Source organism: Astyanax mexicanus, chromosome 1 (assembly GCF_023375975.1).
Source record: "Astyanax mexicanus isolate ESR-SI-001 chromosome 1, AstMex3_surface, whole genome shotgun sequence".
Taxonomy (NCBI): Eukaryota; Metazoa; Chordata; class Actinopteri; order Characiformes; family Acestrorhamphidae; genus Astyanax; species Astyanax mexicanus.
Genome location: NC_064408.1, coordinates 103,066,514 through 103,081,263, shown reverse-complemented (window position 1 = coordinate 103,081,263; position 14,750 = coordinate 103,066,514). Strand labels below are relative to the sequence as shown.

General features: G+C 36.3%; 1 protein-coding gene across 4 annotated transcripts in view; it reads left to right on the top strand.

The window, feature by feature from the left end:
• Nucleotides 1–729: 729 nt before the first annotated feature.
• prkag2a (protein kinase, AMP-activated, gamma 2 non-catalytic subunit a) overlaps nucleotides 730–14,750 on the top strand; it is a 104,645-nt gene continuing 90,624 nt past the window's right edge. The window contains exons 1-2 of one of the 4 annotated variants that reach the window (XR_007423950.1): nucleotides 730–1,151; nucleotides 11,799–11,867. Coding sequence is in view for 3 of the 4 variants with exons in the window: in XM_049463247.1 (XP_049319204.1) it covers nucleotides 1,065–1,151; nucleotides 11,799–11,867 (156 nt within the window). In the remaining variant the exon portion in view is untranslated. Of the gene's footprint in view, nucleotides 1,152–8,962; nucleotides 9,071–10,170; nucleotides 10,317–11,798; nucleotides 11,868–14,750 lie in introns of those variants that run through there. The other 3 variants (XM_049463247.1, XM_049463252.1, XM_049463258.1) reach the window with 3 other exon arrangements.

Here is a 14,750-nt window from a genome sequence, read left to right as displayed (position 1 = left end):
CCATGCTAACCCAAAACCTTCGACTTTTGATTCAAATAGGGCATTTCCCTAACTCTAACTCCTCACAACACAACTAATGCTTTCAAACATATTAAGAGGGGAAGAAATTTGAGTAATTAACTTTTGACAAGGCACAACTTAAAGCCATTCCATGTGACTACCTGAGAAATCTGACTGAAAAGATGTGCAAATCTGTTATCTAAGCAAGAGGTGCCTACTTTGAAGTATTTAAAGTATAAAACATATTCTGGTTTGTTTAACACATTTTCTGTTTATTGTTTACTAAATTATTTTATTTGTTTTTTCTTCATAGTTTGGATAACTTTAGTATTAATCTACAAAGAAAACAATGTTATGAATAATTAAAAAACACTTAATTTAAAGGTGTGTTCAAACTTTTGACTGGTACTGTATATATGTTTTCATACTCATCTTACAATCAATAATATTTTAGCTAAATTTATACTCAGCTCATGACTTAATTTGATACACAGCAGCATCTAGGCTAAGCTGCATGATAACACTGACTAACGGGAGACCTGAACCTGAACTCTGGTTATAGTTTACTGTCTCTAGATTCACACTCGTGTTCATCGACGTGCTTACACACCTCATAGCCCCCCCATGTGACGCGCGTGCGTCCTTTAAAGCCCATCCGCCCTTTGCGCGCTCCTGTGCCAGAGACGGGGGCGCGCCTCAGTGTTTCTGACCGGCATGGAGCTGCAGCAGCAGGTTACAGTGTGAAGCTGCTCCAGCGGTGGAGTAGTGTTTTATTCATTCTGTAGATAAAGCACGCGGTGCTGTAGCCTCGTGTAGACAGAGCAGTTCTGCGTTTTTATGTTCAGGATGCTTTTTTCTGCTTTGTTTTGTTGTTTTTTTTCACTGGAGGAGCTTTGAGATGAATTGATTATCAGCGATAAAGTTCTGCAGCGACAGAATTAGATTAATTAGATTTCACCGCTGTTTTTTGTCGCTGTGTGAGGTGTACCCTGCGTTAATTCTGAGTTTTGTTGAGTTTATTTCTCTCACTGCTGGAAGGTAATATCTCTCTATAGGATTTTAACATGGGGAGCACTGCTATGGACTCTAAGACTAAAGACGGGGGGAAGAAAAGTACCCGAAAGAGGAGGACCCTGCGCTTAAACATGCCGGTAAGTCAGAGCGGTCACTCGTTCACGGACATTGTTTTAGTGATGAGCGTTTGATCCACACCGCCAGCCAATCACAGCGCAGCTCTGCAGCGCAGTTCCAGCATGTGGGTGGGGCTCGGTGAAGCGCGCGGCATATATAACACCTACATTCCACCGCGCTCCGTGCTTTCCCCACCCGTATTCGTGCAAGCTCCGCCCCTCGCAAGGTGATTGGCTAGTAGTTCATAGTAACTATAAACTATGAACCTACCTAGCTTCTAAATTATTGACTAGCACCCAAAACAATATTAGTAATGTAAGTGTAGTAGACATTTTTTTTTTCAAATTAAACTTGTACAGAGCATGCACAAAAAATAGAGACAGCACAGGAAAAACTTGGTAAAGTTTTTACAAATTACCATGCCACACTCAGCCTTATTCCATCCTTTCCATACCCAGCCCTTCACATATCCACCTCAGACACTGAACTGGACTTCACTGCACTTGTTCAAGCCTAAAACAGTCTACAATTTGTCTAACTGAACAAGAAAAAAAAACAGAAAATAAGGCAATTAGACTACAAACCAAATAGCAATAGAACTTTGTATAAAGTGAATATAATGCTGGTTTTACGGCAGAGACATTTTGTTCAAAATTGTTAATGTAAATGTTGATTAAATACACTGTCTGGCCAAAAACACTTTTCACACTGGGTGGCAGTTCTTGTGAGATTAGTGACATTTCAGTTTGGAGAAGCACAGGAGTTTTTTTTTTTTATTGTAATATAATACAGGAAATTTATGGGAAAATACTAATATGGGAGGACAACGGGAAAAAGGGGTAAAGACATGACATGACGCCTAAGCGGAAGACATGACATGTATGAGGGATGCTGCAGTTGGTCAGGTCTAGGTTTAGCAGCAGTATGTGCTGTAAGAATGAGGTCAGCTGACTACCTGAATATACTGAATATAGACCAGGTCATTCCATCAATGGATTTTTTATGCTTTTATTCTATAACACGGACATATTCCAAGATGACAGTGCCAGGATTCATGGGGCTGGAATTGTGAAAGAGTGGTTCAGGGAGCATGAGATTATAATTTTCACACATGGATTGTTCACCACAGAGTCCAGACCTTAACCTCATTAAGAATCTTTGGGATGTGCTGAAGAAGGCTTTGTGCCTCGGTCAGACTCCACCATCATCAATGCAAGATCGTGCATGTATGAAGGTGTCATTATTAATGTATTGGTCATTGCACAACTGTAGGAGTTGGCATAAGTTTGTATGTATGTAATTATTGTGACAGGTCTACTTCAATCCATTTTCTTTAAATATGTAAAGCTCTATTCACAGTTTATACTATACTATCTCTTATCCTTACAGCCTTTTTAGCCCATACAGTTCCTATTGACTTTCTGAGATTCTATTTAGACGATTTCTTTTATTTTTGTTGTTATTCACTGTTTACCATGGTGTTACATGTTGTGAAGCTGATAGCTGAAATCAGATGTACACGAATTAAAGAGTTGTGTTTATGTGTATGACTATATAGAGATATAGGACCCATACCAGTACAGACAAAGCAAAGATCAAAATATATTGGTTGTATGGGTCAGTAATTCCCTACAGAAATAACAGGAGAGGAGGTCTAAATATTACAGGGTAAGTATATGCTGAACTGAAATCTGAGTGACTGTAATGGCCTCAGGGTGGCTGTGCCCAGTAAAGCCATAATAAGATCATGCAGAAACATTTCTTTTTCTGTGGCGCAATGAATGGTCTTCCTGGGTTAGCATCATGTTGCAGTAATGAATCTCATTACCCCATCACGTGCCCAAAAATGCAATTATCCATTGACGCAAGAAACAAACAGCTAAAAAAACAACAACAAACCGCAGTGCTGTTGAGTAAGAATGGCTGCACTTTTCCAAATAATCATTGCTTTGGTGTGGGTTTGATGTTCTATCAATCATATGTAGAATAGATTCAAGTTAATGAAAAAATTTCTCTGACCGTTGTCCGTTCAGGGCCAGTATAACATTTACAGTTCTTATGTAAGATGATATAAATCTTCAACCTCACAATATGATTTAGTTTGGCTACAGTTCTTTAATATTCTTCTAGCATGCTTCTTGCAAAAGCAGATGTTCTGTAAAGAGAACATCTGCAGAAATATTTTTTCTTCACACAGAGCTTTTGGAGGAATATTGATTGTTTTGAAATAGCCAAATTATTTTATTTTGGTAAATCCTTTATTCAATTTTATATATGTGAAATTAATACATAAATCATATTAACAAATCATAATGCGTCATTTCATCTCTTTAGGTTTTATAAAAAAAAAATACTTAGGACATGTTTTCTATCATATATAAATAAATAAAAAAACAGCATGTATATATAATGCAAGATTTGCCAAATTTGGAACAAAAGTCTGCACAGTATACACCAGTAAAGGTGAAACCAGACTCACCGTAATGTTCCAGAGGCAGGATGCAAATGCAAGTCAGTTTGATTTTCCATTTCAACAAAAGTACAAAAATAAAGACAGAGAAACAAACACTTGGACTAAAAACAAAGACTATAAAACAAAGGATGATGTCTACAAACAATAAACAAAGAAACAAACCAAAGATAACAAGCTAGAACTTAGCTAACACAAAGACAACAGGACAGCAATAAAACCTCAAGATGGTCAAAACACGACAGGGTCAAAAAAAAAAAGAGACTACATTCAAACTCAAAAAACACAACCAAGAACAAAGGTACACGTGGGGTATATATACAAACTGGAAGACACTAGGAAGCACCTGGGGCAGGGGTAACAAACAGGACAGGTGGAAATACTAATGACAGGGCGGGGCTAAGGCAGAGACAAGGGAGGAGACAAGACAGAAACAAAACAGAGCCTTGTGTTGTTTTGTTTTATACTAATGACTGGGTGGGGCTAAGGCTAAGACAAAACAGGAAAAAAACAGAGCCATGTGCTAAGGAGGAAAACAAAATAAACTCAGAAAAAAAGTAACAGACAGAAAAAGCAGGACAAGAATGAGGAAAGGAAAAAAAAACACAAGACATGCAAATCTTAGGTGTGACACCTCAGACCAGTGTGTCTCAGACTGCCTTCATTGAGTTTACAGCACACCATAAAAGCTGAATTATATGTTTTGTATTTTAAAATATCCAACCAAAAACAAATACCCAAAGTTATACTGATTATTTATTGATATATTGGTCACTACGTCACACCCCACCACATATTTACCTTTACAGAGCATTTGCGTTTGTAACTGTAAAATCATGTTTTAAATTAAATGGCATTATGTAGCTTTTCTTTAAGCTACTCCAGGGAGCTTAATGAATTATATCTGTAGATACTTTCTGAGTTTTCCTTTTCCACCAGTGTCTTTGTATTATTCAGGGTGTAAATTACTGCACAGAGAGCAGAGTTATCTATGAGTGTTTGTGTGTCTGTCCATTGTGCTTCCTCTGTTTTGTAGTCGTAATGGTTCCAGTCTCAGGATGGCACTGCTCATCTCTATCAGATGCCTCTGTGGGCAGAGTTCTGAAAAAAAGAAGGCTTCTGTGCTTCTGTAGACCAGAATTAGCTTTTCTCTGCTTGACACTGAGCCAAATAGTCCACTGGTATTTCAGTTGTGTGTCTTTTTCACCTCGCTTGGCAGCAGGCCAGAGTCTAGGCCTGGAAGTGTGTATTTATGAGCTTGTGTGCTGTTTTGATAGGGGTTATTTATTTCAGTGCTCCATGCAGAATCAGGTTTGTTACACATCAGTTTGTAGTGGCTCCTGACCTGAGTTTGTACTCAGTGCTGATTCTTTGACCTTCTCACGTTCACAGGGTCAAATAGGGGTGGTGTTGGAAAGTGATGATTCAGGCATTTTGGGGTTGGGGGGGGATGGGGGCATGAGGTCACTGCTGTTACATAATCTGCTCCCTCCTCTTGTAAACAAGCTGGACATGGCTGTACTAACAAACAGCCATAGAAGGTGAACTCAGCTTAAATTCAAACTTTTAGCTTGATTTGGCAAGTTTTCACTAGAGTCCACCACTCTGGGTGAGAGATAACCCTGATGTTTTGATGGATTTATGTTTACACAGGCACTCACGTACACACACACGCATGTTTGTTTTTATAGCGTAGCAGGACGTGGGTTCATTCAGTTTGTTCATTCAGATCTTTCCACTGCATGTTTTCTATGTGCATTGATTGAATTTAGCCACAAGCGTTGCAGTGAGGTGAGGTTCTAATGTTGGATGATTAGTTCTGGCACTCCAACTCCCAAGACGCTCCCTGACATGCCATCTGTAATGGTTCAGAAAGTTACCTGTGAGATATGCATATGGTGCCTCCTGCTTTGAATGCGGATGTGATTTCTGCATTTAGTCACTTGTCTCTTCGCAAAGACAAATCTAGCCAGACGCTGCCAGTAACTATCATTATCATCCACTGTGTGGTCTACTGTGCTGGTAATGCCTTCTGTACAGTATTGCTGGTGCACACGAGACACTGTGGACAAAGGAATGTTAAATGCCTCATCAGGTCTCAGTCCAACCTCTGTAATTGATGTGCCATGAGCACATTAGCAACTGTTTTAGCCTCACTCACAAGATAACACCTCACACAACTGTTTTTCCAACAAGGTCACGACATTTCATCTTACGAATATATTTAAACCACCTTAAACACACATTCCTAGAGCAATTCAGTCATACTCCATCCTCAGTAAGGGAGGTGTGCGGGGTTGTCAGGGTGGCCTTGTCCAGCAAGAGTGGCCCTGGGTTCATCAAATAGGATTTGCAAGTGCTTGAGGCAGCAGTTTCATTACAGCGCTGCCCGTGTCATTAAGCACTACTCCAGCAGTACGAACTGCCTCTGCCATGAGCTTAGCTTCTTCTTGGGCACTTCTTTCTCCCTTCTAAGTGGAGGAGGCTTTATTGGCTGGCTCATTTTGCACTGGCAACAAAGAGCCTCGAAGATGCAGAGCAGATTGTGATAGAAGACTCTGCGTATCTAGCCTTTGGAGACGGGCTGGCCGGAGCGGGACTCTTATCTCTCTTGCTGTCGTCTTCATGGGGCTGTAGGTAAGTGTAAGTAAGGACGTGCTACATCAGAGATCTGTAATGCTGTCCTGTTCACATCCTGTCAATAAAAGGTTGAGCATATCTGCCTACGCTTCAACCAGGCCATACTGCTGGACTAAGCGCAATTAGATCACCTCTGCTGAAGATTATAGTGATTGTGCAATATAATTTTGAAAAGAATGAAAAGACTTTAAGAAAAGGTGCAGGTCCAGCTCTGTAAAGTAAGAACTGAAGAAAACTCAGTGTCCGTCCATTATGTTACCATGGAAACTTCTTGGAAACTGAAGCAAAAAGGATTTTCATTTCTGCGGGGAAGAATAGACTGTAGACTGTCAGAACTGTAGCCTATTATAAGAGAGCTAGGCAACAGAATATGACTTCACTGTGGAGTATACGCAGGATGAAAAGGAATGCATTAATGCATGAGCTCTTATTAAAGGCTTGTGAATGCACTTAATGTACTACTTTGATTTCTTTGATGGTCAGACACAGTGCAGTGTATGGATCTAAATGTTGATATTGTTTGTTTCTGGTATCAGCACTGACTTAGCAGTATCTAAGTTCAAAGGTATATTTGGACTCTAGTCAGTTTACACAAGCTATGGATAATTTGGAATGCATAACTAAGCACTTAACTAAGTTGCATCTAGACAAGAGGGTCTGATAAATGTGAATGTTAATGTAAATTATGTAAATGAATCTATTTAATTATAATGCGTCATTACATGCGAACGTACACCATTTCCACAGTATTATATCAAACTTAAAGCATGGTTGCCCTGCAGGACTAAAGGTTACACTAAGGACTATATTTAACATAATTAAAGTTAATTTATAATTAACAGATTTTATTTGGATATTTTTTTGGATATTATTAAGTAAGTCTGGATCATTTCCAATTATTACACACAATGGGTACATTTTATGGAAGACAAAAAAGGGAACAAAAAGGAGGTACAAACATTTGTTCTAATGGTACCAATGGCTGTCCAATGAAAAACACTTATCTCCAAAACAGCAACTTTACAGGAGAGGGAAAAAACCTTGTAAACTTTCAATGGAAGTCAATGTAAAAACAGTTTATTTCAGGTAATTTTGAAGAGTTTCTATTGGTCCGTTCATCAAGAAATTTTGACACCGTGTAAAAGACAGTTTGTCTGTTCAAATTATGTACTAAACTGAAAATCGACAAAAATGGAGTGTTTTTCATAGGACAGCGACGATATACACTATATATGTATACACACACACTATTATATGCCAATACTATATAGTTATAGTGTGGACAATATGCTTCTATTGACATATACTGCTCACCTCAATTGCATACTGTGAATTTGAACATGGATACATTTCTGACACTTTAGAGATAATAGACTTAAATCTGTTGAAATGCAAGAGATCTTTAGTATACTGTTGTGAAATATGTTGGAATGCAAAACATTTTTTTTATATTTTACCTAAATGTGTTAAAGTACTGAATTTGCAGTACATTTTACTAAAAACTTTTAAACTACAGGAAATGTATAATACATTTTATTAAAATCTACTAAAAGTTACAATACTGGCTATTTGTTTTACATTCTAACGAAATCTGTTAAAATACAGGGTATGTGTAGTACATTATACCAAAAACCTTTAAAACAGGCTATTTGTCATACATTTTACTGAAATCTGTTAAAATACAGGGTATGTGTAGTACATTGTACTAAAAACTTTTAAAACAGGCTATTTGTCATACATTTTACTGAAATCTGTAAAAATACAGGATATGTGTAGTACATTATACTAAAAACTTTTTAAAAAGGCTATTTGTCATACATTTTACTGAAATCTGTTGAAATATCTGTAGTACATTTTACTGAAATCTGTTAAAATACAAGCTGTTTGTTATACATTTTACTGAAATCTGTTAAAATACAGGATATGTGTAGTACATTATACTAAAAACTTTTTAAAAAGGCTATTTGTCATACATTTTACTGAAATCTGTTGAAATATCTGTAGTACATTTTACTGAAATCTGTTAAAATACAAGCTGTTTGTTATACATTTTACTGAAATATGTTAAAGTACAGGAAATTTGTAATACATTTTAGTAAAATCTGTTGAAATACAGGGAATTTATAATACATTTTACTGAAATCTGTTAATATACAGGGTATTTGTAGTACATTTTACTGAAATATGTTAATATACAGGGTATTTGTAGTACATTTTACCGAAGTCTGTTAATATACAGGGTATTTGTAGTACATTTTACTGAAATATGTTAATATACAGGGTATTTGTAGTACAATTGTTTGTTTATAATACAAAACATTTCAAGACATTTCACCCCAGTTTAAAACACATCACTGTGATTGTAACTGTAAAGTTATTCTCTGAGTGAATGATGGCATTATGTAGCTGTTCTTTAAGCTACACCTGGGAGGCACAGTAGATGACAGGCCATTTTGGGACTCGGTCTGTGGGCGTATTTTAGCAGAACTGGATTATAGTGAAGTGTTGCATTTATCAGTTACAAAGACACGGCCGTATAATCATGTTTTGTGAGTCGGGACAAAAGAGGCATTTGTTATCAGGATCAAATGTTCTTGTGTGTGTGTGTGTGTGTGTGTGTGTGTGTGTGTGTGTGTGTGTGTGTTCACTGGTCTGAAGTGAAGCGTTTGCCTCTTGCTGAGTCACATTCAGAGTGTCTTAGCATTTTAATGAGCTCTGATGCACTGCTTGGTCAAAGTAAAGCCACTTGGAACTTCTGGAGCACAAGCGAGCCGTTAACTCTCCACCACTGACTGAACAATGGAGGGTGATGTCCACGACTCTATGTGTGTAAGTCCTTTGATGGCATAGTTACTGATATTAATAACTGTGTTATTAAGTATGGTAACAGTTTAGTACAGTTGTAGGTTTTTTGCAGAATATTTGATTTAGTTTTACTTTATTTTTGATAAAGTAACTTAAATTTCCAGCAAGACTTCCCTTAACTTTAATCCAAAGTCTAAAACTAATCCTTACTCTGGTACTGAACCTACATGTTGAGAATGAACTAAATTTAATCAGATAGATTGCTAAGAGTTGTAATATCTGTAGATGATCTGTAGCAGGATGAAGTGAGACTTTTGTTTTTTGGAAAGTAATGCACTGCATTGTGAATACATAAGCTTACAAATGCTGCTAAGAAATTCTTAAGTATGTATTTAAAAATATGCTAATTAGTGTTTTAGTGGTTATACAAGAGTTAAATATGATTATATAACGTCCCTATGTCCATAATCTAACCAAATTCCCTCACTGCACTCTAAAAAACAGAGGTACAATATGAGTACTTTTTTGTACTCAAAGGTACACTCTTTATAATTGTACCCTCAAAGGTACAATATTGGTCTTTACAGGGTCAGATTTGTTCCCTCTGAAGTACAAAGTAATAAGTACAAATTTGTACCATTTAACCTGACAAAAGGTACATTCAGTATTCTGCATCACTGTACTAATAAACAATATATATTTAAATTGCACATTTTTCATTTGAAAGCCAGACAATTTTGGATCATCAAGTTTTTGAGCCACATTAAGCTGATGATAATGTTTATAATTTGTATAATCTTTACTGGCACAAAAACCATGGGTACAAAAAAGGACTTTCACTGAAAGGTACATTTTTGTACCTCAATATAAGGTACAGCCCCAGCTACAAGCTTTGTACTCTTTTAAGTACAAATCTGTACTTACTTTTCTTAGTGTGTGTGGAGCTTGGATGAGTTCAGTGTCATAATCTTGAGCAAGTTTGTCATAAGCAGATGGGAAACCGAGCTGCCACCTCCAGGGAAAAATGCAGTGGCAGCTCGGCTGTGAGATCGAGTTTCACTTACAAACAGGTTTACTTGGCAGTGTAAACATTTCCTGCTTGTCATCGCTCTGCAGATGTGTCAGGAGAGAGGGATCCACAGTGACCATAGGAAACTTTATCCAGGGAGAAATACAGTACAGTAGAGTGGAGGAAGGCACGACGCTGGATCATGACTTGTCCTGCTGGCTGGATTATTTCCATTGACAGGGCAGTTTGGCCATTTTACAGGTTAGCTTTAGCAGGAATTTGGACATTATTTTAACTCTTTCTTTAAGCTTAATTTAATCTTAATGTTGAGTCTAATTGTCTTTTTTGTAGTTATAGCATTTGTGTCAGACAACTTTCAGGTTTGTTGTTCTGAGGCCTAATTTACTAATATTCTCAATAGGTATTACTGATAAGATTGTGCTTCTGTTGTTTGCAGTTCATGTTTCTGTACTGTAATGGATTACTGTAATGTGTGCTGTGGTGTTTCAGATCATACCTGAGCTTGACAGCCAGAGATCTAAACTGAATCTCCAACTCCTAGGCCCTGCCAGACCTTCTTGTTAATGTATCTCTAGTACATTTATAAACATCTGAGATCTAAGAGTAGACAAAGAATGAAGCTATTCATTTAGCTGCTTTTGTTTCTTTAGTCATGAGTTGATTAGATTACTTTGCTGCTGGTTAGGACACATTAGAATGGTATTAGAAAAAGTCTCACACTACAACTGATATGCAATAATGTGATCATATCATTTGATAAGAAAAGGTGAGACATTTGTGTGTAGTAGGGAAATGTATGGCATAACAACAGTATATTGTTGTATATAAATTGTATGTCAAGCAAAAAGAATGAAACTTATTAAAATACATCACATTACCAGCTGTGTTGAGTCATATATGGCTTAATATGTTATTGTTTATTCTTTTTTTTCTTTCTTTTTTTGTTTTTACAAAAAAAAAAGATTTTTCTACTTTGTACTAGTATACAAACCATTTTTGTCATTTTCCATTCAGAATTTTAATGCACATTTTAAATTTGACAATAATTTTGTTATGTTTTATTGACATGAGATTGCCAACAGTCTAAGTCAAGCATTATTAGCCTTGACTCTCCTGTTTTAAGCTAAAAGGCTAACATCATATATCTAACCTGTCATGGCAAATTGACTGTGTCTGCAGTAAGATATGATTTATGATAGTTAGATTTTTTGCCAAATGATTTGATTTAGTGCTGACTGATGAGGTCAAACCTGCCAATATTGGTTTATTACTTTAGTCTTGCAGATCTGATGCAAAACTAATGGTGTTAGTCATATCAACTGTTCGTGGGGTCAGGGGCAAATTGAGTAACAGCATTATAACTTCACTATTACTATTATTAAGGAGAAATATGGTCTTTGGGTTTTAATTTATATTGACATAAACTCAGCAGAGGACGAAACAATGAAAGCTCTCTTTGTGTGAGTGCTCACTAGGCCACTTACATTAAAAAAGCTTTAGAATACTTACAGTGAAGTGCACTCACGTTTTCAAGTTTCACTTTCTGTTCTGTACAATGCTGTTTTAATTGTTTGCTCATCCACATCTCTGCGTGTAATGACATTGCTGTGTTTTTTTTGCTGACAGCTGCCTCAAAAAACAAATGGTACTAGAGTTGCTTTTAAAGCCATTAGTTTAGTGCAGTTAAGATTAATGATATACATTCATATTTTTTTTTTCCAGGACCTAAGCACATTTGCCATGCCTTTCCTGGAGGGGGACAGTGAACATGCTGAGAAGGACCTGCGTAAGGTAATGTCACTTTAATAATCCCCTCTAGTCAGGTCTGTCTCTTACATTTACATTTTAAGTTACACTTTAGAAAAATGTATTGCACATATATGTGTCACATCCATGTGAGCTGTGTTGGGCATACCAGCCTTCAATCTTGTAACAAGGTGTTCCATGAATATTGTGGCTGATGTTCTTCTCTATTCAGAGCATCACTGGGGTTGGGTATTGGTTTTAAGTGATAAGGCCTGGCTCATAGTCAACATTTATCAGTTTAAGAGTCTGAGATTAGTGCTCTGTGCAGGCCAGTCAGGTTCTTCCACTCAAACTCAGAAAACAATGTCTTTATACTTAATCCACTGTAAAATTAAAACAGGACAGGGCCTTTTCTAAACTGCTGCTACAAAGGTTGCTTTATTGATGCCAAAGAAAATTGCAGCATTACAGTAGTACATACTTACACATAAATGTAAATAAATAAATATAAGCATAAAATAAAAAAAGTAAATCACAAAAACATATGAGGATTATATAGGAACATATTTACATAGGCATATACAGTACCAGTTAGACAAACATCTTCTCATTCAATGTGTTTTCTTTCTTTTTATGATTTTCTGCATTGCAAAGTCATAAAAGCTATACAAGAAAGTGCAAACAAAAGCGTTAAACAAACCAGAATAGGTTTTATACTTTAGATTATTTAAGACAGATCTGCACACTCTTGGTATTTAAATCTCAGTGTCTTCATGAGGTAGAGTCACCTGGAATAGTTTTCTCTGCATCTTGTTGAGGAGTTCCTGGAGGTGCTGAACAATAGTTGCTGCTCCAGCTCATTCCAAATCACCTCAAACCCCTATCTCAGAGGACAAACAACTTTCTATATGTTTACTACGTAACTCCATATGTGTCCAAGGTTGCACTCCATGAAACCTCAAGGCTGAAATTGCCTCCAGAGGTTTGTGCCAGTAGTGTGTGCTGTATATGAGGACAGGTAATTTTTACATGGTCTAAAGATTTGTGGCTAAGCTGTTCTTAGATGGTTTCACTTCACAATACTAGCATAGTTTAGATGACTGGGGCACCTCTTGTACATCTTGGCACATCTGATAGACAGTTGTCATCCCATGATAGTGTTTTAAACAGGGATGGACAAACTTAAATTCTGCAGATTTAATTCGATTCCCTTTTTATGTCACTGTTTAAGTACCAGGTTAAGTAGGTCTGATAGAAGAAAAATATAAACAAAGTATGCTGCACTCTGTCCAGAATTAAAGTCAGCATTTTTTTAGTACAATTTATTCTAGTGTCTGTCTTTACTGCACATGCTTAGTAATGAGTGTGAATGAAATAATCAGTTTTCTTTTTGCAACACATGCTGGACTTTGTAGTGTATATCATGTTTATTAATGTAACAATGTTACAGTCACTGTTCAGCATATTGCCTGAATTTCAATAGGAAACGTGTTGGAACATTAGTCTTTATTATTTTAGATTATTTAATAAATACTGGTTGATGAGTAATTGAATGATGATTCTCAAAACCTTTTAAAAACAGAAATATTTCCTAAGAACTAGGAAAAAAACTTATTAATGCAGTTCAGAATATATATCCAGTAAGCTGCAATGGTCTGTCAGTACTAGTCTTTAGTGGTGATGGCGCAAATAAACTTAAATCATAAAAAAAAGGTCATGTGTTTATTATTAACAGCCATAGTTTGTGGAATTTAGTCTACAGTTTATTCATTAGAGAAATACATTTCATAAATATCAAAAATAACTAATTTGAGAATTATCTGAAATTATCTGAATTATCTGATTCCTTTATGATTCATTATGACCACATTAGCCAGGATGTGAGGATGTCCTTGTGATGTTCCTAGTGCGTTGTGTGAATGTGTGAAGATCTCAGGCATTCATAAAAATATCGCTTATGGTGTTTCACCACAGTCTGACAACAATATTTAATTCCATAGAAATATTTTCAGTGGATAAGCATTTAATGATAAAGGTTTTTTAAATGAGGTACCCAAAGTTTAAAAAGTCCATGTGAAGTCCATGTGAAGTAAAGCTTCTGGACCAATAAAAAGTTCCAATTCATTAATTATTCAGTCTTTGCTGTGTTAACAGAGTTGTTTAGAGTGGTGTGAGTAGAGTAGAGTGGTGTGATGTGAAAAACAACAATCACAACAATCTTATATGTTTTGCAGTTCTGTGACCTCTGTCCCAGTGCAAGCACTGTAAACAAGGGGTATTATTACTGCTGTTTTCCTTTGTTTTCTGATTTTAGATTAGTTGTCCCCCCTCTACAAGGTGAAATAAGGGTTATATATTCAGTGTAGGACATTGCGTTTTTACTTCATCCCTGTTGTGATGTTCAGGCTTTTGCCCTTCATGGTGCAGGTTATGGATGGGGGACAAAATAAGTGCAGAAAGGCTGGAATCAGCATGTTTTACACATTATAATACACATTACATGATCAAATGTTACTGTTTACATAAATTTTAAAAACATCATAATCTTTGTGTCACATATTTACAAATCACAGACACACATTTCCAAAATGATTTACAGTTACCGGCTATTTTATTATCTTATTTAGTATCTAATAAAAGTATTTTATATTTTTAAGAAGTATCTTAAGTATTTTATGAAGTATCTACTGTACATAGTGTGTAACATCATGACAGATCTTAAAACACTTATCTCCGTTTTTGTCAATTTTTACTACATTTACTACATAATTTTTACAGACAAAGTGTCCTTTACACTGTGCCAAAATTTCTTGATGAACGGACCAGAAATACTTTAAAATGACACATTTTTTTAATTGACTTCCATTGAAAGTTTACAAGGTTTTTTCTCTCTCCTGTAAAGTTGCTGTTTTGGAGATAAGTGTTATT